Source organism: Somniosus microcephalus, chromosome 6, assembly GCF_052327205.1.
Source record: "Somniosus microcephalus isolate GS21.2 chromosome 6, FLI_Smic_1.0, whole genome shotgun sequence".
NCBI lineage: Eukaryota > Metazoa > Chordata > Chondrichthyes > Squaliformes > Somniosidae > Somniosus > Somniosus microcephalus.
The window spans coordinates 167,192,922-167,220,067 of record NC_140992.1 but is presented as its reverse complement, the minus strand read 5'-3'; the positions used below and the strand labels follow the sequence as shown (position 1 = coordinate 167,220,067).

Genomic DNA, 27,146 nt, shown 5'->3' with positions numbered 1-27,146 from the left:
AGCTTTACTCTGCATCTAACCTGTGCTGTAACTGCACTGGGAGTATTTGATGGGACAGTGTATATTGGGAGCTTTACTCTGTATCTAACTCGTGCTGTACCTGCCCTTGGAGTGACTGAAGGGGCAGTGTAGGGAGAGATTTACTCTGTATCTATCCCATACTGTAGTTGCCCTGGGAGTATTTGATGGCGCAGTGTAGCGGGAGCTTTACTCCCTATCTAACCTGTGCTGTTCCTGCCCTGGAGTGTATGATGGGATTGTGTAGGGGGTGCTTTACTCTGTCCGTAACCTGTGCTGAAACTGCCCTGGGTGTGTTTGATGGAACAGTATAGAGGGAGCTTTATTCTGTGTCTAACCTGTGCTGTACCTGCACGGAGAGTGTTTGATGGGATTGTGTTGTACCTAACCTGTGCTGTACCTGCCCTGGCAGTGATTGACAGGGCAGCGTAGGGAGAGCTTTACTCTGTATCTATCCCATGCTGTACGTGTTCTGGAAGTGTTTGATGCCGCAGTGAAGAGGGAGCTTTACTCTGTATATATCCCGTGCAATACCTGCACTGAGAGTGTTCGATGGGACAGTGTAGAGGGAGCTTTACACTGTACCTAACCTGTGCGGTACCTGCCCTGGCAGTGATTTACGGGACAGTGTAGGGAGAGCTTTACTCTGTATCTTTCCCGTGCTGTACCATCCCTGGAGTGTTATATGGGACAGTGTAGAGGGAGCATTACTCTGTATCTAACCTGTGCTGTACCTGCCCTGAGTGTGTTTGATGTGACAGTGTAGAGGGAGCTTTACTTTGTACATAACCTGTGCTGTAACTGCGCTGGAAGTGTTTGATGGGACAGTGTAGAGGGAGCTTTACGTTGTATCTAATACGTGCTGTACCTGCCCTGGGAGTGATTGATGGAACAGTGTAGGGGGAGCTTTACTCTGTATCTAACCCTTGCTGTGCGTGCCCTGGGAGTGTTTGATGGGGCAGTGTTGAGGGAGCTTTCCTCTGAACTAACCCACGCTATACTAGCCCTGGGAATGATTGATGGGACAGTGTAGAGAGACCTTTACTCTGTATCTAACCTGTGCTGTACCTGCCCTGAGAGTGTTTGATGGGACAGTGTAGAGGCAGCTTTACTCTGTAACTAATCCGTGCTGTAACTGCGCTGGAAATGTTTGATGGGACAGTGTAGAGGGAGCTTTACTCTATATCCAACCCGTGCTACCTGCCCCAAGTGTGTTTGATGGACAGTGTAGAGGAAGATTTACTCTGTCTCTAACCCGTGCTGTACCTGTCCTGGGAGTGATTGACGAGTCAGTGTAGGGGGAGATTTACTCTGTACTTTACCCGTGCTGAACTGCCCTGGTAGTGTTTGATGGGACAGTGTAGAGGGAGCTTTACTCCGTATCTAACCCGTGCTGTTTGTGCCCTGGAGGGTATGATAAGCTGTTTAGAGGTAGCTTTACTATTTATCTAACCTTTGCTGTACCTGCCCTGTGAGTGTTTGATGGGACCATTTAGAGGGAGCTTTTCTCCTTATCTATCCTGTGCAGTACCTGCCCTGGGAGTGTTTGATGGGACAGTGTAGAGAGCTCTTTACTCTGTATCTAACTCGTGCTCTACCTGCCCTTGGAGTGTTTGATGGGACAGTGTAGAGGGAGCTTTACTCTATATCTCACCTGTGCTGTACCTGCCCTGGGAGTGTTTGATGGGACATTGTAGAGGGAGCTTTACTCTGTATCTCACCTGTGCTGTACCTCCCCTAGGAGTACATATGAACATAATATGTATGAGCAGGAGTAGGCCAGTCGGCCCCTTGAGCCTGCTCCGCCAATCAATATAATGATGGCTGATCTACGACCTCAACACCACTTTCCTGCCCTAACCCAAATCCCTGATCTCCCCTCGAATCCAAAAATCTATCTATCTCAGCCTTGACTATACTCAACGACTGAGCATCCACAGCCCTTTGGGGCAGAGAATTCCAAAGATTCACAACCCTGTGAGTGAATAAGTCCCTCCTCGTCTCAGTCTTAAAAGCCCGACCCCTTAACCTGAGTCTATGCCCCGTTGTTCTGATCTCTCCAGCCATGGGAAACAATCTTTCAGCATCTATTCTGTAAATCCCCCTCAGAATCTTATATGTTTCAATGAGATCTCTTCTCATTCTTCTAATTTCCAATGAGTATAGGCCTAATCTGCTCAATCTCTCCTCATAGGACAATCCTCTCATCCCAAGGATCAATCTAGTGAACCTTTGTTGCACCACCTCCAAGGCAAGTATATCCTTCCTTAGATAAGGAGACCAAAACTGTGCACAGTACTCCTGGTGTGGTCTCACCAGAGCTCTATACAATTGTAGCAAGACTTCCTTACTCTTATACTCTAACCCCCTAGTAATACAGGGCAACATGCCATTTGCCTTCCTCATTGCTTGCTGTACCTGTATTTCAATTTCAATTCAATTTCAATTTTATTTGTCACATACAAAATACAACAAGTGTAATCCAGTCAGTAAAATGCTTTTTTCTTAACGAGCCGAGCGCACCAATCAACAAAGGACACTTAGCTGCCTGGTACGCACGGAGCCCGCAAGGACGGCAGCCATCTTCATATGCTAACTTTCTGTGTTTCCTGCATGAGGACACCTAAATCTCTCTGAGCACCAACATTTAATAGTTTCTCACCATTTAAAAAATATAATGTTATTCTATTCTTCCTACCAAAGTGAATAACCTCACATTTCCCCACATTATACTCCATCTGCTACCTTACTGCCCACTCACTTAACCTGTCTATATCCCTTTGCAGACTCTTGGTGTTCTCCTCCGAGCTTACATTTCCACCTAGCTTTGTATCATCAGCAAACTTGGATACATTGCACTCTGTCCCTTCATCTAGGTCATTAATATAGATTGTAAATAGCTGAGGCTCAAACACTGATCCTTACGGCACCCCACTAGTTACAGCCTGCCAATCTCAACATGACCCGTTTATCCCAAATCTCTGCTTTCTGTCCATTAACCAATCCTCTATCCATGCTAATACATTACCTCCAATCCCATGACTTATCTTGTGTAACAACGTTTTATGTGGCACCTTATTCAATGCCTTTTGGAAATCCAAACATACTACATCCACTGGTTCCCCTTTATCTACCCTGGTAGTTATCATAGAGTCATAGAGTCATAGAGTTATACAGCACAGAAAGAGGCCCTTCGGCCCATCGTGTCTGCGCCATCCATCAAGTCCTGTCTAATCTAATCCCATTTTCCAGCATTTGGTCCATAGCCTTGTATGCAATGGCATTTCAAGTGCTAATCCAAATGCTTCTTGAATGTTGTGAGGGTTCGTGCCTCTACCACCCTTTCAGGCAGTGAGTTCCAGACTCCAACCACCCTCTGGGTGAAAAAGTTCCTCCTCAAATCCCCTCTAAACCTCCTGCCCCTTACATCCTCAAAAAACTCTAATAAATTTGTCAAACATGATTTCCTTTTCATAAAACCATGTTGAATTTGCCTAATCATATTATGATTTTCTACATGCCCTGTTACGACTTCCTTAATAATGGATTCCAGCATTTTCTCAATGACTGATGTCAGGCTAACTGGCCTGTAGTTCTCTGTTTTCTCTCTCCCTCCTTTCTTGAATAGCGTGGTTACATTTGCTACCTTCCAATCCATTGGGACCTTTCCAGATTCTAGGGAATTTTGAAAGATCACAACCAATGCATCCACTATCTCTGCAGCCACCTCTTTTACAACCCTAGGATGTAGTCCATCAGGTCCAGGGGATTTGTCGGCTTTTAGTTCCATTTCTTTCCCAAGTACTTTTTCTCTACTGATATTAATTCTTTAAGTGCCTCAGTCTCATTTGCCCCTTGGTTCCCCACTATATTTGGTATACATCTTGTGTCTTTTACTGTGAAGGCAGATACAAAATATTTATTTAAGGTCACTGCCATTTCCTTGTTCCCCAATATAAGTTTTCCTGTCTCAGCCTCTAAGGGACCAATGTTTATAGAAACATAGAAACATAGAAGATAGGAGCAGGAGTAGGCCATTCGGCCCCTCAAGCCTGCTCCGCCATTCAATGAGATCATGGCTGATCATCCAAATTCAGTACCCTGTCCCTGCCTTCTCCCCATATCCCTTGATCCCTTTAGCCTCAAGAAATATATCCAACTCTTTCTTGAATATATTTAATAAACTGGCCTCCACCGCCCTCTGTGGCAGAGAATTCCACAGGTTCACCACTCTCTGGGTGAAGAAATTCCTCCTCATTTCAGTCCTAAATGGCTTACTCCTTATCCTTAGACTATGACCCCTGGTTCTGGACTCCCCGGCCATCAGAAACATCCTTCCTGCATCTAGTCTGTCCAGACCTGACAGAATTTTATAGGTTTCGATGAGATCCCCTCTCAATCTTCTAGACTCCAGTGAGTATAAGCCCAATCAACACAATCTCTACTCATACGTCATTCCTGCCATCCCAGGTATCAGCCTGGTGAATCTTCGCTGCACTCCCTCCATGGCAAGAACGTCCTTCCTCAGGTAAGGTGACCAAAACAGCACACAATACTCAAGGTGCGGTCTCACCAAGGCCCTGTACAACTGTAGCAAGACATCCTTGTTCCTGTACTCGAACCCTCTTGCTACGAAGGCCAACATACCATTTGCCTTCTTAACCGCCTGCTGCACCTGCATGCTTACCTTCAGCGACTGGTGCACAAGGACGCCCAGGTCTCTTTGCACTTCCCCTTCTCCCAATCTATTGCCATTCAAATAATAATCTGCCTTCCTGTTTTTGCCACCAAAGTGGATAACCTCACATTTATCCACATTATAGTGCATTTGCCATGTTTCTGCCCAATCACCCAACCTGTCCAAATCGTACTGGAGTTTCCTGACATCCTCCTCGCAGCTTACCCTCCCGCCCAGCTTTGTGTCGTCTGCAAATTTGGAGATATTACATCCAATTCCCTCGTCCAGATCATTAATATATATTGTGAACAGCTGGGGTCCTAGGACCGATCCTTGCGGTACCCCACTAGTCACTGCCTGCCACTCAGAAAACGACCTGTTTATTCGAACTCTTTGCCTTCTGTCCACCAACCAGTTCTCTATCCAAGTCAATACCTTGCCCCCAATCCCATGTGCCTTAATTTTGCACGCTAATCTCTTGTGTGGGACCTTATCGAAAGCCTTCTGAAAGTCCAAATACACCACATCCACTGGTTCTCCCCTATCTATTTTACTTTTGCTACGCTCTTCCTTTTTACATACTTGTAGAAGCTCCAACAATCTGTTCTTATATTTCTTGCTAATTTACTCTCATGTTCCATTTTCTCCCCTATCAGTTTTTTGGTCATCCTTTGCTGGTTTCAAAAGCCCTCCCAATCATCAGGCTTACTACTGTTCTTCACAACATTATAAGCCTCTTCTTTTAGTCTAATACTATCCTTAACTTCTTTAGTTAGCCACGGTTGGATCATGATTCCTGTGGATTTTTTATTTCTCAATGGAATGTATATTCATTGAGAATATTGGAATATTTCTTTAAAAGTTTTCCACTGCTTATCTACCGTCATACTTTTTAATCTAGTTTCCCAATCTACCTTAGCCAACTCAACCCTCATACCTACGGCATAGCTACTGTTAGGGGGCCTATACAATACTCCCACCAGTGTTTTCTGCCCCTTGCACTTTCTTATCTCCACCCATACTGATTCTACTTCCTGATCTTCCGAGCCAAGATCCTTTCTCACTACTGTCCTTAAGTCATCCTTAATTATCTGGACTACCCCACCTCCTGTTCTAGACTGCTTGTCTTTTTGAAAGGTCAAGTACACTGGAATATTTAATTCCCATAATTGGTCACCTTGCAATCATGTCTCTGTAATGGCTATTATATCTAAGCCATTTATCTCTATTTGTGCCACTAATTCATCTATCTTGTTATGCAATGTTTGATGGGGCAGTGTAGAGGGGACTTTCCTCTGTATCCAACCTGTGATGAACCTACCCTGTGATTGCGTGATGAGACAGTGTAGAGGGAGCTTTGCTCTGAATCTAACCCGTGCTGTCCCTGCCCTGGGAGTGTTTGATGGGACAGTGTAGAGGGAGCTTTACTCTGTATCTAACAGGTGCTGTACCTGCCCTGGGAGTGTTTGATGGGACAGCGTAGAGGAAGCTTTACTCTGAACCTAACCTGTGCTCGACAAGCCCTGTGAGTGTTTGATGGGACAGTGTAGAGGGAGCTTTACTCTGTATTTAACCCGTGCTGCACCTGCCCTGGGAGTGTTTGATGGGACAGTGTAGAGGGAGCTTTACTCTGTATCTTATCCGTGCTGTACCGGCCCTGGGAATGTTTGATGGGACAGTGTAGAGGGAGCTTTACTCTGTATCTTATCCGTGCTGTACCGGCCCTGAGAGTGTTTGATGGGACAGTGTAGAGCGAGCTTTACTCTGTATCTAACCCGTGCTATACCTGCCCTGGGAGTGTTTGATGGGACAGTGTAGGGGGAGCTTTACTCTGTATCTAACCCATGCTGTACCTGTCCTGGGAGTGTTTGATGGGACAGTGTAGAGGGAGCTTTACTCTGTGTCTTATCCGTGCTGTACCGGCCCTGGGAGTGTTTGATGGGACAGTGTAGAGGGAGCTTTACTCTGTATCTAACCCATGCTGTACCTGTCCTGGGAGTGTTTGATGGGACAGTGTAGAGGGAGCTCAGCTCTGTATCTGACCCTGCTGTACATGGACAGTGTTCCACTCCCCAGCACTAACATACTTGGCAGGTTAATTTTGACATTAGATGATAGTGTAAAACTCGTGATATCAGCTGACCCACTGGTTTAACACCGCTCCTCTTTACTTCAGTGGAAGCAGGAACCAGGAGCAGTGTTTAACAGATGGCCTAGCCTCTATTGCCAGCTTTACATTATCGTCCAAAGTCAAAATTACCCCCATGATCTTGCTGGACAGAAGAAACTCACCAGAAACTGCATTTTAATAATATTGCTTACAAATCACAACATCATCTTTTTCAAAACAAATGTGAGGCTGCGGTCTTCATTGTAAAATGTCGCTTTATTAGATTAATTTTAGTCCTAACAAAATGTAGGTGTTATTAAAAAGTAATTAATTTCAATTAATAGGAGCTTACATTACACACTCAGGATAAGTGGCTGTATGAACTGAACCCCTACTAAGTAGCCACTCATCTGTATAGACTGACATTCTTCACTTGGATGGCTGGCTAACACTGGGGTGTCTGCTAGACCAGGATTGGAGCCAAGTCTCTGGTGCTGAATGGGGTATCACAGTGTCAGTATTACACACCAGGACACAGCAAGAGAAACTTAAGAGCGTTCATGGAAACCACAGCCAACTGTATGGTCCTGGTTCCCAGCCGTCTGTCTGGGGTTCCCAGCGTGTCTGTCTGGGGTTCCCAGGTTGTCTGTCTGGGGTTCCCAGGCTGTCTGTCTGGAGTTCCCAGGCTGTCTGTCTGGAGTTCCCAGGCTGTCTGTCTGGAGTTCCCAGGCTGTCTGTCTGGGGTTCTCGGACTGTCTGTCTGAGGTTCCCAGGCAAACAGAAAAGCAGTAGTGAGGTAATGCTCTTTTCCTTGTGTGTACCATTCTCTCAGGATGCTGTTGAGTGTGAAAGGGTTAATGATCCCCTTCAATAATGTTGAGTATTATGAGCTTTAAACCTGAATTGAATTGGGTACACCCAATGATGGAGGTTGTCATGAACAGTGGTAGCTGGCCATTTCCTAACATAGCACAGGTTCTGTAGATTAGTTGCCCATCTCACCCACCTCACTCTCAGTAGCTAGCCAAAGTGTAGCACCAGCCTGGATTTGGAAACAGGTGTGGTCTTACACCCATGGCCTGGAAGGGAGCATAAAGATGAGGAAAATGAAAGAATGACTGGACATCCTGACAGTGACCCTACACTGACCTTTACGATTTTCCCTCAAACTCCGCTTCAGAGTTGACATCACAATGTAATGGTCAGCTGATCAGAGGCTGGCTGTGGATTGGGTGTTGAGCATGATGTCTATCCTTAAGCAGAGAGCTGGCGATAGCCAGAGCCCCCCCTTGCAGAAAGCGTACAAAATTATCTCCCACCAAGGGGCCAAGAGCATAGAGCCCCCGCTCCTGTGCACACTGGTATGTGTAGCAGTCCACATCTACAGGGTTACGCTTGCTGTTAACTGGGAGCTCAGTGTTGGCTGCCAATGACCTCCCCTGATCGGGCAGAAATGTCAGATTGGGGTTTGAGCCAATCAGGATTAGGGCCGTGGAGATGTTGAATGTCCTTCTTTCTCCTGACCCCATGTCCTGAAGGATGCACTTCCTTTCGGGGGTGAAGCACAGCACTCGGTGTTTGGGGAGGCTGAGATATCCTTCATAGGGCCCCGTGGTAGTGCAGGACTGCTGAGTCATCATCTGGTGAACTTTGTGATACTCGGGATACATCACTTTGGGAAGCTGGTTGAAGATCAGGCCTGGGTCATTGACCCCTCTGCGGAAGACGTGGATCAGTGGGGCATTGCTATGGTGAGCGGAGATGACAGCGTCCGCGGCAGTCAGACCGCCCCCCACAATTAGAATGGGGTCTAAGTTCACTCCCATCTGTTGCTCCTTAAGGGTTTGTTCTAGTTCCAAAGTTGTGTGGTAAACAAATGGAAGGTCTTCGCCATCGATCTCAAGCCAAGCAGGGCTGTCATATGTCCCTGTTGCCAAGACAACGTTCTCTGCATAGATGCAGAAAGCTTTCTCATAACCATCCTTTGTTTTGCTGTAACCATTCACCTCAAACAGGCTTCTGCGGGTGGATTGGTGAGAGACCTGCACTCCTGCCATATTGTCTGTGGACACATGTGCCTGGTTTTCCTCACCAGAACTTGGACTGACCCTTCTCACTGAAGTCACGACAGTGCCACACACAAAGTTCTCCCGCAGACCCTTGGCTTTGGCGTAGTGCTGATAATACTCGGCAATGTCTGCTGTTGTGGCCCTGTTGTTCCGCAGGCATCTGTAAAACAATTCCAACAATTGTCAGAGGCTGAGTGAGAGAGAGAATACAAACCACTAAACATTCAGTCAAGGAAGCTTATTGAAGCCAGTGATCTCAGTGTATGAGAACAACACTGTCGAACAGCTCCGACCAGCTGAACGCTGACCAGTCAACAGTCTCTTCCAACTGGCACTGTTGTGTGTGAGTCAGTACCGGGTACAGCCTGTAACCCAATCCCAAGTGTTCATTAATCATAACCTATATATAGACTATCTAAACCCCTCAGTTAAATTGCTATCTTGGAAACATTCCCACTGTCTGCTATTCCATATGTTATTCCTATTCAAATAGAGACCAATACACTATAATTGATTGCAATCCTGCATTTGGATTATTGACCGGTGACTCCACTGAATCCCCAGTGTCCATTTTGTTGGAACTGAACCTTTTTAGCACCCGGAATTACATGTTGACCTCTAACTCCAGGGATTACTGCTTCGTAGACAGAATAATCTGGCCTGTGCTGTTAGATTTCAGCATTTTAGCGTCTGGAGACCAGAGCCTGGAAACGAAGCGATGGAATAGTTCCAAGTGAGTTTGTCTCTCTCCAGAGAAGCTGTGGTTCATTGAGCAGTGACAAACTCCAGCTTCTCCTCATTCTTCTGCAACTCACAATGAACTTTGGCAGAGATTATTTTTATTATTCATTCTCGGGATGTGGGCGTCTCTGGCAAGGCTGGCATTTATTGCCCATCCCTAGTTACCCTGAGAAGGTGGTGGTGGGCCTTCCCCTTGAACTGCTGCATTTGATACAACTGAGTGGCTTAGTAGGCCACTTCAGAGGACATTTAAAAGCCAACCACATTGTTGTGGGACTGGAGCCAAGCAGAGGCCAGACCGGGAAAAGATATCACTGAACCAGTTGGGTTTTTAGAATAATCTGACAGCTTCATGGTCCCTCTTACTGAGACCAGCTTTTTAATTATAGAATTCAAATTTTCAATCTGCCATGGTGGATTGTGAGTCCAGTAATATAATCACTACACTATCACTCGGCTCAAATTACTTTGAGGGAGATGGAGGAGTTACCGCAGGTAGCCTCTGGATGCTCGATTTATCCAGTTCAGGGTGTGCCCAGTGTTTATAACATTGGGGTGAATTTTCACGGCACTGCCAGGTGTAAGACAGGCGATAGCGGATCGGCTGCCCCTTTCACACCCGCTTGGTTTTCCTTTCCATTCCCATTTTCCAGCCTGCAGTAACAGTAAAAATTGATGCATCCATTTCAGCTCCCCCATTGCTCAGCTTCAAAAGTTACTGACCATGGTGTTCAGGGCACATTAATGCACAGGCCTACAGGACCCATGCCCAGGGACCCCGGTCAAACATGGAACCCCCTGCCATGGGCAACGAGCTGTGCCCAACAGGCAGCCGTCCTGTTACACCCCAGTAGACCAGTGGAGGCCCAACAATTAGCCAGGATTCCTACTCCTCCACTAATCTCTGTCCAGGCCCAATGGCCACTTTGGTGAAGTACTGTAGACCACCAAGGAGTCAGCACCTTCAGAAGAGGAGGGGACAAAATTGGGCAAACATAGTGTGCATGTGCTATCGTTTAAAACATAGAAAAGCCTTTACCTTTTCTTGACCCTCATCCAGTCCCTGAAGGGAAGATCGGGCAGCTCCATCCAGTCACCAAGGCTGAGGGTAAACATGGATCCCTCAATAGACTGTCATGGGGACAAGAACAATGGAAGGTTAGTCCTGAATACCATCTGTGCTTTTCCTAAATGATAGTAAAGCCATTTCACTTACCGCCTACTCAACCTGCCATGGAGTTACTGAACACATCTACAAATGGATCAATTAAACTTCCCCAATGACTAATCATTCTATACGATGCAGTTCGCCGCTTTTAACTTGAGTCTGAGGGAGTCAAACAAAATCCATGAGATAAAAGGGGTTGCACAGGAAAGGAACATGCTTAACTTCTCAGTGGATTGGACTAAATAAGTTGGGTCCAACCCCAACTCGTGACGGGTGCAGAGCCAGTTGGTTCTTGAATGGAACTACTGAAACAACTATAGTTATAACCCCACCCCCCTCGCAAAAGGTATTCTCCATCTCCTGTCATCTGGACAAGGCACCTTGAATAAACTTCAACTTGGGATCATTGGTCCTGAAGTTGTCCAACTCGGGCAGCACTGCCCATTCACATTATGTACAGACCTGCACTTGCTGTGACATTACAAATAATGAAATTTACTCACAATCCACTGTCACCAGTTGTGATGTCATAGGGTGGCTTTTATGATGTCACAGGCAATGTTACCTTTAATTTTTTGGGGGGTGCACGGCCCCTTTAAGGGGCTACGTAGTCCATTCAAAATACTACGCATGCGCAGTTTGTCCCATTTAAAAGCCGATGAGCTGGCTGCACAGGAGGTCCAGAGTGCTGCGCGGTCGTATGGCTGCGCGGCCGCATAGCTTAAAGGGAACGTTAGTCACAGGGTGACATTTTATGATGTCACAGGAAGAAGTTCTATGAAAAATGTCACTTCCGATGCAAGCGATTTTAGATATTCCGTACAACAAATTGTATTTATATAGCACCATTAAGGTAGTAAAACATCCCAAGGCACTTCACAGGAGTGTTATCAAACAAAATTTGTCACCGAGCCACATAGAGATATTAGGATTGATCACCAAAAGCTTGGACAAAGAGGTAGGTTTTAAGGAGCGTTTTAAAGGAGGAAAGAGCAGTAGAGAGGCGGAGAGGTTTAGGGAGGGAATTCCAGAACTTAGGGCCTTGGCAGCTGAAGGCATGGCCACCAAAGGTGGAGCGATTGAAATTGGGGATGCACAAGAGGCCAGAAGTAGAGGGGCACAGAGACCTCAGAGGGTTTTTGGGCTGAAGGGGTTATAGAGATAGGGAGGGACAAGGCCATTGGGGGATTTGAAAACAAGGATGAGAGTTTTAAAATTGAGGCGTTGCCGGGAGCCAATGTAAGTCAATGCGCACAGTGGTGATGGGCGAATGGGACTTTGTACAAGTTAGAATACAGGCAGCAGAGTTTTGGATGAGCTCAAGTTTATGTAGGGTGGCCGGTCAGGAGAGCTTTGCAATAGCCAAGTCTAGCGGTAACAAAGGCATGGATGAGGGTTTCAGCAGCAGAAAAGTAAGGCAGGGGCTGAGTCGAGCAATGTTATGGAGGTGGAAGTAGGCGGTCTTGGTGATGGAGCGGATATGTGGTCGGAAGCTAACCTCAGGGTCAAATATGACACCAAGGTTGCGAAAAGTCTAGGTCAACCTTAGACAATTACCAGGGAGAGGGAAATAGTCTGTGACTAGGGAACGGCATTTGTGGCGGGGCCGAAGACAATGGCTTCAGTCTCCCAATATTTAGTTGGAGGAAATTTCTGCTTATCCAGTACTTGATGTCGAACAAGAAGTGAGACAAATTAGAGAGAGTGGAGAGGTCGAGAGAGGTGGTGGTGAGGTAGAGCTGGGTGTCGTCAATGTACACACTGATGCTGTTATTGTTGTTGTCACAAAACTGGCCTGAATTGGCAATCTCACTTAGAAACGATGGCTGGTGTGAGAAATGGGCATCAAACTGGAACAACATTGTGTATGGTTCAGAGGTTGGAACAATGTAGGGGGAGCTTTACTCATTATCTAATCCATGCTGTTTGATGGGCCAGTGTAGAGGGAGCTTTACTCTGTATCTAACCCGTACTGTACCTGCCCTGGGCGTGTTTGATGGGCCAGTGTTGAGGGAGCTTTACTCTGTGTCTAACCCATGCTGTACCTGCCCCAGGAGTGTTTGATGGGACAGTGTAGAGGGAGCTTTACTCTGTATCTAACCCGTGCTGTACCTGCCCTGGGAGTGTTTGATGGGCCAGTGTAGAGGGAGCTTTACTCTGTATCTACCCTGTGTTGTACCTGCCCTGGGAATGTTTGATGGGGCAGTGTAGAGGGAGCTTTACTCTGTGTTATGTTCATTAATAACTAGACATTCTTATTATGAACACAGCTAGCTTCTAGCTAGTCATTTATTCAGTACACGTTCTCTAGGTACAGTATCTGTAGAGATGCAGCATGTGTGCTCCTGTGTGCAGGCTGCCATCTTGACTGTTGCCTTGTGGGTAGCCTAGTGCCTCATGGGTAATGTAGTCTTAAAATATATACAGCTGGGTAGTGTAGCCTTATACATACAGCTATATACATCTCTACGCAGCTCTACGGCTCCACCTAGTGTCCACTATAGAATGACATGTTATTGATCACTACACTCTGCATCTAAACTGTGCTGTACGTGCCTTGGGAATGTTTGATGGGGCAGTGTAGAGGGAGCTTTGCTTTGTATCTAACCAGTGTTGTCCCTGCACCAGGTACTGTAACCCTATCTCCGAGTCCGCTATTTCTGTACATGGCTCCCCAGCGGGAATGCGGATGACTGAATTTATTCTTATATTCATATATCCATCTCATAGTTCATTGAGAGTGCTAGCTTGGCTCTGTAGCTATCACTCTTCCCCCTGAGTCAGATGGCCAGTCAAGCTAACCTGGTTCCCTACCTGTGATCAGTGTCTCTGACCCACAATCTCCCACTGACCTGCGGTATGAAGCCACGCCACCCCCATGATTTCTTCCTTCCTCCTCTTCGCTCAAGGCCACAGCTCTTCCCCGCCGACAGCCAGCCAGCTGTGGAATTCACTTCCAGGGTTAGTGGTCGAGGTAGAAACTGTGACAACACTCAAGATTTGATTGGATAGATTGATGATGGAAAAGAGGATAAAAGGTTATGGAAACAGGCTGGGTAAACATGATTGGGACTATTTGCTCACATGGAGGGTAAACGCTGACATGGACTGGTTGGGCCGAATGACTGGTTTCCGTGTTGTAATGTCGATATATTTCTGTGAAGGGTGTGATAAGGTGCTATATAAATACAAGCCTATCCCACCAGTACAAACAAACACAGCTACATGGACAAAGAGGTATTGTAAGCAACATACTTTGAATTGTCTGCATAAATATTTTCATACTTACATGCCAAGCCCCTCCCAGTGGTCCCTTGCCAAGGACCAGATGAGGAATGTAGTGGTCGGGTTCTAGCCTCCAGCTTAGCACTGAATCCATGGATACACCTAAATCGGCATCGGGATGCAGGAGGGAATCAAACAGAACGGCGACCGGATTGTGGGACCGCCCCTCCAGCCCTTCAGACAGGAACTCCAAATCCTAAGAAGACCAGGGTAGACGAAGAAGGATGTAAGGAATATCCATGGACCAATGTGTAACTGGTTCTCCAACTCAGAGCCTCTAACCTTTCCATTCCAACTTCTCTTGTCCCCCTTCTTCTTTATCAACAATAAAATCAGGTTGCTCTGAAGTTTCCTCTCTCATTTCATCTAAGCTCCAAATAATCGGTCCCACGCACTCTGCCCCCACTCTGTGGTGAAATCAAGATTCATTGGACAGTGTCCTTCTAAATTCATTCCTTTCCAGGTCCCTCAAAACTGCACACTCCTCATGTCCCTCAACTTTTCCCTCCTTTTACAGCCTACAGTATTCAAAACCTAATATTGGCATCAACTAAGTGCTCTTTCTTGTTTTGCTTTTTCTTCTTCCCGACCCTCGGCAAGCTTGGTGGTGCCTTGCACTATAAGTCCTTGTCCTAGGTTTCTGAATGACTCAAAATTCAATTCAATAGAAAAGCACTTCACAATCCTTGTGCGGGATAGCGGATGTCTCAGTGGGTGATGCACTTTGTATGGATGGCATCTCAACTACTGGAAACTGCCTGCTTCCTCCTGTGTGGTGCTGAGCCATACAGACCATGGGGTCCCAGGTATGATCCCTTGTGTCTGATAAATTAGCTAACCTGAGCTGGGGGGCTTTCATAGTAATGCTATGATTGACATCAGTGTGGTCAGCCATGGCTCCTGCTCCATGACCCCCATCCAATGTCCCCTGCTGGAATATGAGTGTCATCAATGGGTCAACTGTGATATCCCCCAGATTGAATATCCTACCGACAATCACGATTTGGGGCTCACTCATGAGCAATGGTCACTGGTACAGTGTAACTGTACCCATCAAGAGTCTGTACTTTTAAGGAGAGAAACGGGGGAAACTGGAGATAGGAAATCTGCCCCCCCCCCACCCCCAGGTTCACAGGTTTAGCTTCCAGGAGGCCAAGGGTGGGTCCCGGCAAATTGGAGAGATATTGGTACAGTGATAATGGTTAGTCTGAGGGACCTTCGCGGCTAGGAAATAGGATTACACATAGGTATGGGAATGTTGTGTTTATGTTACTGGACTAGTAATCCAGAGAACGTGAGTTAAAATCCCACCATGGCAGTTTGAGAACTTAAATTCAGTTTAAAGAATCTGGAAATAAAAATCTGGTCTCAGTGAAAGTGACGAAGAAACTGTCAGGTCGGCGTAAAAACACAACTGTTTCTCTAATGTCCTTTATGGATGGAAACCTGCTGTCCTTACCCAGTCTGGCCTACATGTTGTAACATTTGCATATTGAATTATCATTGGCCCGCAGGCATATGTAAGGAAAGCCTTCGATAAGGTTCCACACAAAAGATTATCATGCAAAATTAAGGCTCATGGGATTGGGGGCAAAGTATTAACGTGGATAGAGAACTGGCTGGCGGATAGAAAACAGAGAGTTGGAATAAACGGCTCGTTTTCGGAGTGGCAGGCAGTGACCAGCGGGGTGCCGCAAGGATCTGTCCTGGGACCCCAGCTGTTCACAATATATATAAATGATCTGGATCAGGGAATTGGATGCAATATTTCCAAATTCGCTGACGACACTAAACTAGGAGGAGGGGTGGGCTCTGATGAGGATGTCAGGAGGCTACAGTGCGATTTGGACAGGTTGGGGGAATGGGCGGATACGTGGCAGATGCACTATAATGTGGATAAATGCGAGGTTATCCACTTTGGGGGTAAAAACAGGAGGGTAGATTATTATCTAAATGGCAATAGATTGGGAGATGGGGAAGTGCAGAGGGACCTGGGTGTTCTTGTGCACCAGTCACTGAAGGAGAGCATGCAGGTGCAACAGGCGATTAAGAAGGCAAATGGTATGTTGGCCTTCATATCAAGGGGGTTCGAGTATAGGAATAGGGATACCTTACTACAGCTGTACAAGGTGCTGGTGAGACCGCATCTGGAGTATTGTGTACAGTTTTGGTCGCCCCATCTGCGGAAGGATGTTCTTGCCATGGAAAGAGTGCAGCGGCGATTCACCAGGCTGATACCTGGAATGGCGGGAATGACCTACGAGGAGAGATTGAATAGTTTGGGCTTGTACTCACTGGAGTTTAGAAGATTGAGAGGGGATCTCATCGAAACATATAAAATTATGGCAGGCCTGGACAGGCTGAATTCAGAGAGAATGTTTCCAATGGCAGGGGAGCACAGAACCAGGGGCCACAGTCTAAAAATAGCGGGCAAATCATTTAAAACAGAGATGAGGAAGAATTTCTTCACTCAAAGAGTGGTGACCCTGTGGAATTCCCTGCCACAGAGGGCTGTGAAGGCTAATTCAATAAATATTTTCAAGAGAGAATTGGATATATTTCTGAAGGCTAAGGGGATTAAGGGTTACGGAGAAAAGGCGGGGACGGGGTACTGATCTGGTAAGATCAGCTAAGATCTCAGACGAAGATCAGCCATGATCTCATTGAATGGCGGAGCAGGCTCGAAGGGCCGAATGGCCTACTCCTGTTCCTATCTCTATGTTTCTATGTTTCTATGAATACCTATTATATGCACATGTGATCACATGCTGAGTTGTCATTGGCCTGCAGGCATCTGTAAGGACTGCTATTGTTTTGGAAGACCCAGGGCCCTGACTCCATCTTGTCCACATGGTGCTGTATGATTGAGATCACAGACCTGATGCTTCATAAAAGAGTTTAAACTGTAATACTCCATTGTCCTGCAATTTATTAGTTTTGTACAAAGTGTGCAAAACAAGACATGGTGTCAGAACAGGGATTTGAAATGGACATCGTTGGAGCTCCCTTACCTCGAATGAATTGGGAATCTTTGAACTTACGTAAAGAATGGTGCAAGTTCAAGCAACACGTGCAGTTAATGTTCTCGGGTCCGTTGAAAAGCAAAGGGGAGGAAGAAAGATGCAGCTACCTACTCCTGTGGATCGGAGAAAAAGGGAGAGACATTTTTAACACATGGTCTCTCACCGCGGATGAAGCAAAGGTACTGAAAAGTTATTTTCACCGTTTTGAAGCATATGTGATGCCCAAGACAAATACGATATTCGCTAGGTACAAGTTTCAGGAGAAAGTACAAGGAGCTAGTGAGTCGTTTGAACAGTTCGTGACTGAGTTAAAACTGCTGGTAAAAGACTGTGGCCTAGAAATTGAGTTTTGGCTTAGCCAGGGCTTTAGCGCCGGAAGTTAGTGCCGGCGCTAAGTCCCCCTGCGCGCGCCAAAAATTCAGCAGGGCCGCGCCCAAACGGCTGCCGGCGCTACTGAAGGGTCTTTGCGGCGGTAAATCGGCGCTAACTGCCGTTTCGCGCCGCAATTTCGGCGCTGCGGCACCCGATGCGGTGCGGCAGGCTCGGGAAGTGCAGGCCTCCTCCTTCCCTTAAGGAGGAGCTGCCTGCACCCGATCGCGGCCCGCGAAAATCTTTTAAAAAATGAGCCCGGCACCTCGGACAAGTGCCGGGCTTGCTTCTGTTCCGGGGCGGGGGGGGGAAGTCCGGGGAGGGAGCTGCGGCCAGGCGGCCGGCGGGAAAGCGGCCGGCCGCCGCGGGGCCTTTAATGCGCCGGCGCAAAGACTCGTAAGACTCTGTTGCCAGAGTCTTAGTTGCGGCTGTCACGGGCGAGGCGGCCGCAACTGAATTTCGGCGCTGGGGCCCGTCGGCATGGCAACCGGGATGCTGCGCACACCGATGACGTCATCGGTGCCGGCGCAGCGCTACCGGTCTACCACGGCATAAGGGCCCCAGGCAATTTCGGCGCCGGCGCCAAATGCAGCGCTAGGCCCTCTAGCGCCGCAAAATCGGCGCTAAGGGCACTCAATTTCTAGGCCTGTGTATATGCAGATAAAGATGAGATGGTCAGAGACCGCATTGTTTTTGGAATACATTCAGCTAAAGTGAGAGAGAAACTGTTGAATGTTGGGTCCGGGCTAACGCTGGACAAAGCTATGGACATAGCTAGATCGCACGAGATAGCCCAAGCACAGTTGAAAACCATAACCGGCGCCACGAACAGCTCGCGTGAACAGACAGTGCACACAGTTAATAGACACATACCAAAGAACACCCCCCAGAGAGCGTGTTTCAGAACAGAAAGAACAGAGAGAGTTCTAAAAATGGGCAACACAGACATAAAACGCTTCAAAAACTGTGGATATTGTGGAAACAAGATGCATGGGGAAAAGGTACAATGCCCTGCCAAAGAAAGGCAATGTGCTAAATGTGGTAATCGGAATCACTTTGCTAAAGTTTGCAGGACTGTTTTCGGAGAAACAGTACACACAGTGAGTGACAGCCAAATGCCAGATAGAGAGCCTAATGCAGAGGAACTGTTTATTGATTCTGTGTCACAGAAAAAACAGATTTCAGAGACTGAGCAAGCCTTTGCCGATATTGAGATAGGAAAACAGGGCACAGAGCTTAAGTTTAAACTAGACACTGGATCTCAGGTTAATGTAATTCCTCTAAGTGAGTATCACAGCTTGAAGGATGAGTGTGAGCTACAGCCCACCTCACACAGACTGACCGGCTATGGGGGTGAGCAGCTCATTGTAAAAGGCACATACATGCGTGATGAAATGCAAGTACAAAGAAAGTGACATGATGTTGGACTTTTACATTGTTGACACTCAAGCACCTCCAGTGCTAGGTCTAAAGGCATGTTTAGACATGGACCTCGTCAAGCTAGTGCTATCATTGACAGCACCAGTTGAGAAGCAGACAGTCATGGAGGAGTTTGCTGATGTTTCCAAAGGAATCGGACTATTCACCTTGACCCTGTGGTTTGCCCACCGAGAAGGATACCCATTGCTCTATGTAGTCGCCTGAAGGAGGAGCTGCAGAGCATGTAGAATACAGAAATCATCGTCTGGGAAACAGAACCGACAGAGTGGGTTAACGCGTTAGTAGTGGTTGAGAAACCATGTACAGGCAAGCTCAGAGTCTGTCTCGACCCCAGAGATTTGAACAAGGCTATCAAATGCCCTCACTACCCTCTACCACGGTTAGATGACATCACACCCAAGCTAGTGGGAGCAGTGTAATGGACGCACGATCAGGATACTGGACTATCAAGCTCACGGAAGAGTCATCTAAGCTAACAACGTTCAACACACCATTTGGACACTACCGATTTCTGCGTTTACCATTTGGTCTTATCTCAGCTCAGGATGAATTCCAGTGGAAGATCGACGAAACCTATGAAGGCCTCGATGGACTAGTTGCAATCGTAGATGACATCCTCATCTATGGCAGGAATAGAGAGGCACATGACAGGAACCTCCGTGCGATGCTACAAAGATCATGGGAGAAAGGTATCCGGCTCAACCCTGAGAAAAGCATAATCGGATCCACCGAGATCAGTTATTTCGGGCATCGCCTCTCAACTGGTGGCATTAAGCCGGATCCAGAGAAAATCTCCGCCATCAAGAAGATGGAGCCGCCGAAGAACCGCGCAGAGCTAGAGACAGTACTAGGCATGGTTAACTACTTAGCCAAGTTTGCCCCAAGCCTCTCCAAAATCAACGCACCCATGCGTCAGTTGCTCAAACAATCCAATGAGTTCCTGTGGGACAAACAACATGACACAGCATTTCAGAAAATGAAAGACCTAATCACCAGAGAACCAGGACCAGTTCTTGCCTACTTCGACCCCAACAAAGAGCTCAGTCTACAAGTGGACGTGTCAAAGTATGGACTAGGTGCAGTATTACTGCAAGAAGGAAAGCCCATCGGCTACGCTTCCAGATCTCTCAGACAGTGAAATCAACTATGCTCAAATCGAGAAAGAGCTATATGCAATTCTGTTTGGATGTAAGAGTTTCCAACAGTACGTCTATGGTGGACAAGTCATTGTGGAATCCGACCACAAGCCCCTCGAGTCAATCATGAGGAAACCACTAGCCGCAGCCCCACCAAGGCTACAGAGAATGATCCTTCAGCTACAGAAGTACGACTTCACAATCATTCACCGTCCAGGCAAAGACATTCCTGTCGCAGACACACTCTCAGAAATTCTCTTAGCTACCAGGACAGCAGCCTCAGCGAAGGCATGGATGTGCAGGTGCACATGGTGTACAACAGCTTACCTGTGAGTGACTCAAAACTGAAGGAGATCTGAGCAGAAACAGAGAAAGATGCACAACTCACACTGCTGAGCAAAGTCATACATGAAGGATGGCCTGAGGAAAGGAGGAAATGCCCTCAGAGCATATCTGAATTCTGGAACCACAGAGACTAACTGTCACAAATCAACGGAATCGTCTTCAAAGGGGAGAAAATCATCATTCCTACCAGTCTCAGAGAAGGGATGTTGACAAAAATTCATGCTGGATATATGGGCATGGAAAATGCAAACAAAGAGCATGTGACATTATGTTTTGGCCCGGAATGTGCAATCACATTGAGGACATTGTCGCAAAATGTTACATTTGTCTAGAACGCCGCCCATCAAATGTCAAAGAGTCCATGATACCTCACCGTATCCCAGACAGGCCCTGGCAGGTCGCGGCAACAGATCTGTTCACATGGAACAATGAGGACTACATAGTGACTGTTGATTACTACAGCAGATTTGTTGAATTGGACAAGCTTCACAGCATCACATCTGCAGCTGTGATCCACAAGCTAAAGACAGCCTTTGCCAGGCATGGCTTCGTAGAGACTTTAGTCTCAGACAATGGCCCCCAATACAAATCAAAAGAGTTTGAGTCGTTTGCCAAGGCATGGGATTTCACACATGTCACATCAAGCCCACATTATCCTCAAAGTAATGGCCTTACTGAAAAAACTGTCCAGATTGCAAAAATACTCATGGACAAAGCCAAAGCGGACAAAAGAGACCCCTACATCAGTCTCCTTGAGTACCGCAACACTCTGGTTGACAACTTCAAGTCACCAGCACAGCTGTTGATGAGCCGCAGACTTCACTCAATCCTTCCAAGCACCAACCAGCAGCTGCAGCCAGAGATTGTCAGCTGCAAGCAAGTGCATGCAAAACGTGTACAGAGACAGCAACACCAAAAGAGATACTATGACAGGTCAGCTAGACTACTGCCGCCGCTGCACAATGGAGAATCCATCAGAATCCAGGAGCATGACTACTGGAAGCCAGCAGTCGTCATCCAGCCAGCCGACACTGAGTGATCATATCACGTCCGCACCCCAGAAAGACAGGTGTACCGCCGCAATCGCAGGCACCTCCTGAACACCAAGGAACAACACCGTCATTCTGACGAGAGGATCAGTTCAACAGAGTGTGATGAACAGAGCAATACACAAAACACATCATACTTACCTGAACCTAAACCTGAACCTGATTCATTGACCGATTCAGGAGCATGCTCAGTTCCATACCACATAAGGTCGGGATGAGAGGTCAAGCCTAGAGTTATACTTGACTTGTGAACTGTCAAAGGGTGTAGGCGGATTACTGCCCTAAAAAAAAAACTGTACATCGTTATTGAAATGTTGCGATGTTTTCAGCACTAGTTAAATGCTGAGTTTACTTATATGTTTATGCTACTGAGAACATTAGGTAGAAGAAATGTTTAAAAGTAATGCATAACATTTTTCTTTTAAAAGAAAGGGGATGTAACATTTGCATATTGAATTATCATTGGCCCGCAGGCATCTGTAAGGAATACCTATTGTTTTGGAAGACCCAGGGTCCTGACTCCATCTTGTCCACATGGTGCTGTATGATTGAGGTCACAGACCTGATGCTTCATAAAAGAGTTTAAACTGTAATACTCCGTTGTCCTGCAATTTATTAGTTTTGTACAAAGTGTGCTAAACAAGACACATGTGACTTCAGTCCCACACCAAAATGGCTGACTCTGAGCTGCCCTCTGGAGTGGTCTAGCAAGCCACTCAGTTGTATCAAACTGCGAGAAAGAAATTTATCATCTTCTCTGGGCAACTTGCCAGTGACACCCACAGCCAGAGAATGAAAAAACAAATGGCGTGACCCCCCTGCCCCCGCTGTGGTAAAGTCCAAGCCCAGGACAACTAAAACGGAATTGGCGCTGGTTTCCTGAGCACGCCCAGGGTTCCTTGCTGATTCCCTGGGGATGATTCTCCAAGTACAGGTTATCAGCTCCCGCCCAACTGTATCTCCATCTCTCACTGTTATAGAGCTACATCACTGCAAGAAATTAACGGTGTTCTAGAGTCAATGAATGAGATTAAAATTACTCTGTCCTGTCAGATTGTTGGAGGAGGCATTTCTTCTCAGGCTGGGTTTGAGGTACATCGGGGTGTTTATCTCTGTAATTAATGCTCCACCAACCAAATGGGCTCTTAAAAATCACACACAAAGCTCCGAGTAGCTGCGATTTCTTTAATGGGTCATTAACTGGGCAAGGGAAGGCCTTCAAGAAAGAGAGAGAGTTTGGGGACGGTCTAAACACATTCCCACGAAGGGGAAAGGAAGAGTATCGAAAGCTAGAGCTCCCTGGATTACTAAAGACATTGAGATTAAAATGAAACAGAAAAAGGAAGCTTATGTTAATACTCTACCTGAAAAGCTGATGGAAGCTGATTTTATAAATAATTTTAAAAGGGAGTTGGACAGGCAGTTGAGGGTGAGAAACTTACAGGGTTACGAGCAGCAAGCGGGGATGTGTGACTGAGCACAACTGTTCTTTCTAAGAGCCAGCCCAGGCATGACGGGCTGAATGGCCTCCTTCTGTGCTGCATGGCCTCCTTCTGTGCTGCAAGTTTCTATGATTCTATAAATGTCAGGTTCAAAATACAGGAGAGAATCAAGCTGAGCGAGGGAGAAGGAGAGAGAGGGGGAAACACTTCCTGACATATGGGGGGCGATTTTGCCAGCCCTGGGGAGGCAGGTTTGGAGGCGGCACTGCTGGGAAAATGGCAGAATCTGGGGGCGGGTACCCATCCTACCCCCAACCCGCCTCACGCCAGTAGTTAACAGGCAGTTAAGAGGATTATCCCCATTTTTCCATCAGGCGCGGGCTTCCCGACGTCAGGAAATCCCGCCAGGGTCACCGAGGCGAGCAGTGGGTCTGCGGGGGTCGGAGGGGTGCAAAAGTGCTCTGTGGAGGTGAGTGATGGGTGCAAGTGTGGAGAGGTGAGTATGTGAGGTGAGTGAAACTGATTGAAAAAGTTTCCTTACCTTGCAGGCTTCAACAGTTGGAGATGCGGAGAGTCTCGCGTCTCACCGGCAGAGATGACAGAATGGCTGCTGCATTCACCGATGCAACAACCATCTGATTTCTGCTCACAAGAGGTTGGATGAGTCTAGAATACAAGGACTCATCAAACAACAGAGAATGTCAGTGTTTGACAGCTTCACAGAGCTGTCCAACGATGACAATTCACCTTTTGACAGATGAAACGTCATACGCTGACGTTCTCTGTCTCCGGCTTTCCTTAATTGGCCTGCTAAACCTGCTGGGCGGGCTTAACAAGGTCAATCAAGGGAAATAGCGTGGGTTGGCCACAAATCGATGCAGGCGGGACTAAAACCCGACAAGCAGCAGTCCCGCCTCCAACGCGCCCCCATTGACAAAAATCGCCCGGTCTCCAACTCAAACAGTTCTGCTTATTGTTACCTGTTCTAGGATGGATATTCCCAGATTCTCCTCCAATTTCCGTTGAAGAATGGGATTAGGATGGATTGAAGATTCCTTGAAGTAAGGCCTATATCCAGACAGGAAATAGGACAGACAAATGGCTGAGGGTCCATTCCCTGTTTAAAAATAAAGATGCTCAGATGTTGTGAATTCACTCTGCTCTTTTTAACTTCAATTGTGATTCCACATTAGTCTATAGATTGATATAATCATGTGTTATTTCAGCTGATTGAGGAATGTGAAATAAAACAAATCCGCACATTCCAGACCAAAACTCTGTTCAACTACATAGTGACACCATATAATGAGGGGTTAATGGTGGGGTGGGTTTATAAGGAGATTACTGTGTATTCATGCCACTATCCAGGACACGATAGTCCACTTGATCAGCAGCCCATCCATTACCTTAAACATTCACTCCCTACACCACTGGTGTATCGTGGCTGCAGTGTGTACCATCTAAAAGAAGTACTGCAGCAACTCGCCAAGGCTTCTTCAGCAGCAACTGCCAAACCCACGACCTCTACCACCTAGAAGGACAAGGGCAGCAGGCGCATGGAAACACCACCACCTCCAATTACCTTCCAAGTCACACATCATCCTGACTTAGAAGTATATTGCCGACCCTTCATCGTCGCTGGGTCAAAATCCTGGAACGCCCTCCCTCACAGCACTGTGGGAGTACCTTCACAACGCGGACTGCAGCGGTTCAAGAAGGCGTCTCACCACCACCTTCTCAAGGGCAACTAGGGATGGGCAATAAATGCTGGCCTTGCCAGCAATGCCCATATCCCAAAAATGAATTAAAATGAAAGGGTTTTCTGAATCCACAACTCCCTTTAACTCTTTCATCTTGCTTGGAAACCAGTGGAAGTCATTAAAAGTGCACTGAGCAGGTTATGGTCTGGATTAGATACTGTTTCTGACTGGGTCAAATTCCAACTGGACACTGGAGAAAGGACCAGCATCACCTGGGAGATTATCGCTCAAGCTGGATTGAAATGGAAATCCCGTAGAAAAGAATCCACAATAAGCTCCTCCAGAGGGGCATGCCGGGTGGAAGGCCTATGGAACGCATGGGCCGATCGCCACTTTAACAGGTGGGCCTCGTTTTAAATTCAGCCGACGAGCCGCCTGACCGAAACGGGTGTCCAAGTGCAGCTCGCTTGGTTCCATCCAGCGCACTATAGGGCGAACACAGAGCCTGCCCGGCTGGCAGTCCGGTTAATCCTGAGGCGCGGTGGAGGGTGGGGGGTGGTACTGGCAGCAAGGAAGGAAGGGGGAGGGGAGGGGAGAGGAGAGAGGGAGGCCCCTGGCAGTGAGGGAGAAAGGGAGAGGGAGGAGGGGAGAGGGAGGCCCTGGCAGTGAGGGAGGAAGGGGGAGGGGAGGGGAGAGGAGAGAGGGAGGCCCCTGGCAGTGAGGGAGGAAGGGGGAGGGGAGAGGGGAGGGGGAGACCCTGGCAGTGAGGGAGGAAGGGAGAGGGGAGAGGGAGGCCCTGGCAGTGAGGGAGGAAGGGGGAGGGGAGGGGAGAGGAGTGAGGGAGGCCCCTGGCAGTGAGGGACGAAGGGTGAGGAGAGAGGGGAGAGAGGGGAGAGAGGGGAGAGAGGGAGGCCCCTGGCAGTGAGGGAGGAAGGGGGAGGGGAGAGGGGAGAGGGAGGCCCTGGCAGTGAGGGAGGAAAGGGGAGGGGAGAGGGGAGAGGGAGGCCCCTGGATGTAAGGGAGGAAGGGGGAGGGGAGGGGAGAGGAGAGAGGGAGGCCCTGGCAGTGAGGGAGGAAGTGGGAGGAGAGAGGGGAGAGGGAGGCCCCTGGCAGTGAGGGAGGAAAGGGGAGGGGAGAGGGGAGAGGGAGGCCCCTGGCAAGGAGGGAGGAAAGGGGAGGGGAGAGGAGAGAGGGAGGCCCCTGGCAGTGAGGGAGGAAGGGGGAAGGGAGTGGGAAGAGGGAGGCCCCTGTCAGTGAGGGAGGAAGGGGGAGGAGAGGGGAGAGGGAGGTCCCTGGCAGTAAGGGAGGAAGGGGGAGGGGAGGGGAGAGGGAGGTCCCTGGCAGTGAGGGAGGAAGGGGAGGGGAGGGGAGAGTAGAGAGGGAGGCCCTGGCAGTGAGGGAGGAAGGGGGAGGAGAGAGGGGCGAGGGGGGCACTGGTAGTGAGGGAGGAAGGGGGAGGGGAGGGGAGAGGGAGGCCCTGTCAATGAGGGAGGGAGGGGGAGGAGAGGAGAGATGGAGTCCCCTGGCAGTGAGGGAGGAAGGGGGAAGGGAGTGGGGAGAGGGAGGCCCCTGTCAGTGAGGGAGGAAGGGGGAGGGGAGGGGAGAGGGGAGAGGGAGGTCCCTGGCAGTGAGGGAGAAAGGGGGAGGGGAGGGGAGAAGGGAGAGGGAGGCCCCTGGCAGTGAGGGAGGAAGGGGGAGGGGAGGGGAGAGTAGAGAGGGAGGCCCTGGCAGTGCGGGAGGAAGGGGGAGGAGAGAGGGGAGGGGGGGGCACTGGTAGTGAGGGAGGAAGGGGAGGGGAGGGGAGAGGGGAGAGGGGGGCCCTGTCAATGAGGGAGGGAGGGGGAGGAGAGGAGAGATGGAGTCCTCTGGCAGTGAGGGAGGAAGGGGGAGGGGAGGGGAGAGAGGGAGGCCCCTTTCAGTGAGGGAGGAAGGAAGAGAGGGAGGGGAGAGGGAGGCCCTGGCACTGAGGGAGGAAGGGGAAGGGGATGGCAGAGAGGGGACTTGAAGGGATTTGAATGCAAGAATGAGATTTGTAAAATTGAGGCGTTGCCTGACTGGGAGCCAATGAAGATCAGCGAGCACAGGGGTGATGGGTGAACGGGACTTGCTGTGGGTTAGGATACCTGCGAGTCTAGGCTCACAGGTGAAGATGGTCACTTGCATGGGGTATAGCAAGGGGAGGGGGGAGAGCAGGGTGAAAACTGGAGGCGACCATTGTCATCCTAGACAGTGCGGCTCAGCAGGCTATTCTAATACATTGGGCATCACTTCTGAGCCTGATCCCGTCCATATATATATCATCACTTTCCAGCACTGGGAGGGCGGGGGCACTGGATAGTGATCGGATTGCCCCACCACCCCCCACCCCCGCCAGATTTTGCACCCCTGCCCCCACTAGCCGAGGGTCACCCACACTGCCACTTGGCTCAGGCCAGCTAGCTTGGTACGTAACGGCTCACATCATTTGCCAACAGCCGGCAGCCTTTACTTAGCCGGTGAATAATGAATGTTATCAGGGCGACCAAGGACAAGAGATAACGGCCCAGAAATTTGGGTCGGGGGCTTCCCGCGGG

The 27,146-nt window shown here is 48.3% G+C and overlaps 1 protein-coding gene across 1 annotated transcript in view; it reads right to left on the bottom strand.

The window, feature by feature from the left end:
• Nucleotides 1-7,063: 7,063 nt before the first annotated feature.
• Nucleotides 7,064-27,146, bottom strand: part of LOC147116191 (oxidative stress-induced growth inhibitor 1-like) — a 297,343-nt gene continuing 277,260 nt past the window's right edge. The window contains 4 exon segments of the mRNA XM_085990917.1: nt 7,064-9,035; nt 10,656-10,747; nt 14,074-14,265; nt 23,854-23,990. Coding sequence (XP_085847043.1) covers nt 7,958-9,035; nt 10,656-10,747; nt 14,074-14,265; nt 23,854-23,990 — 1,499 coding nt within the window. The 3' untranslated portion in view covers nt 7,064-7,957.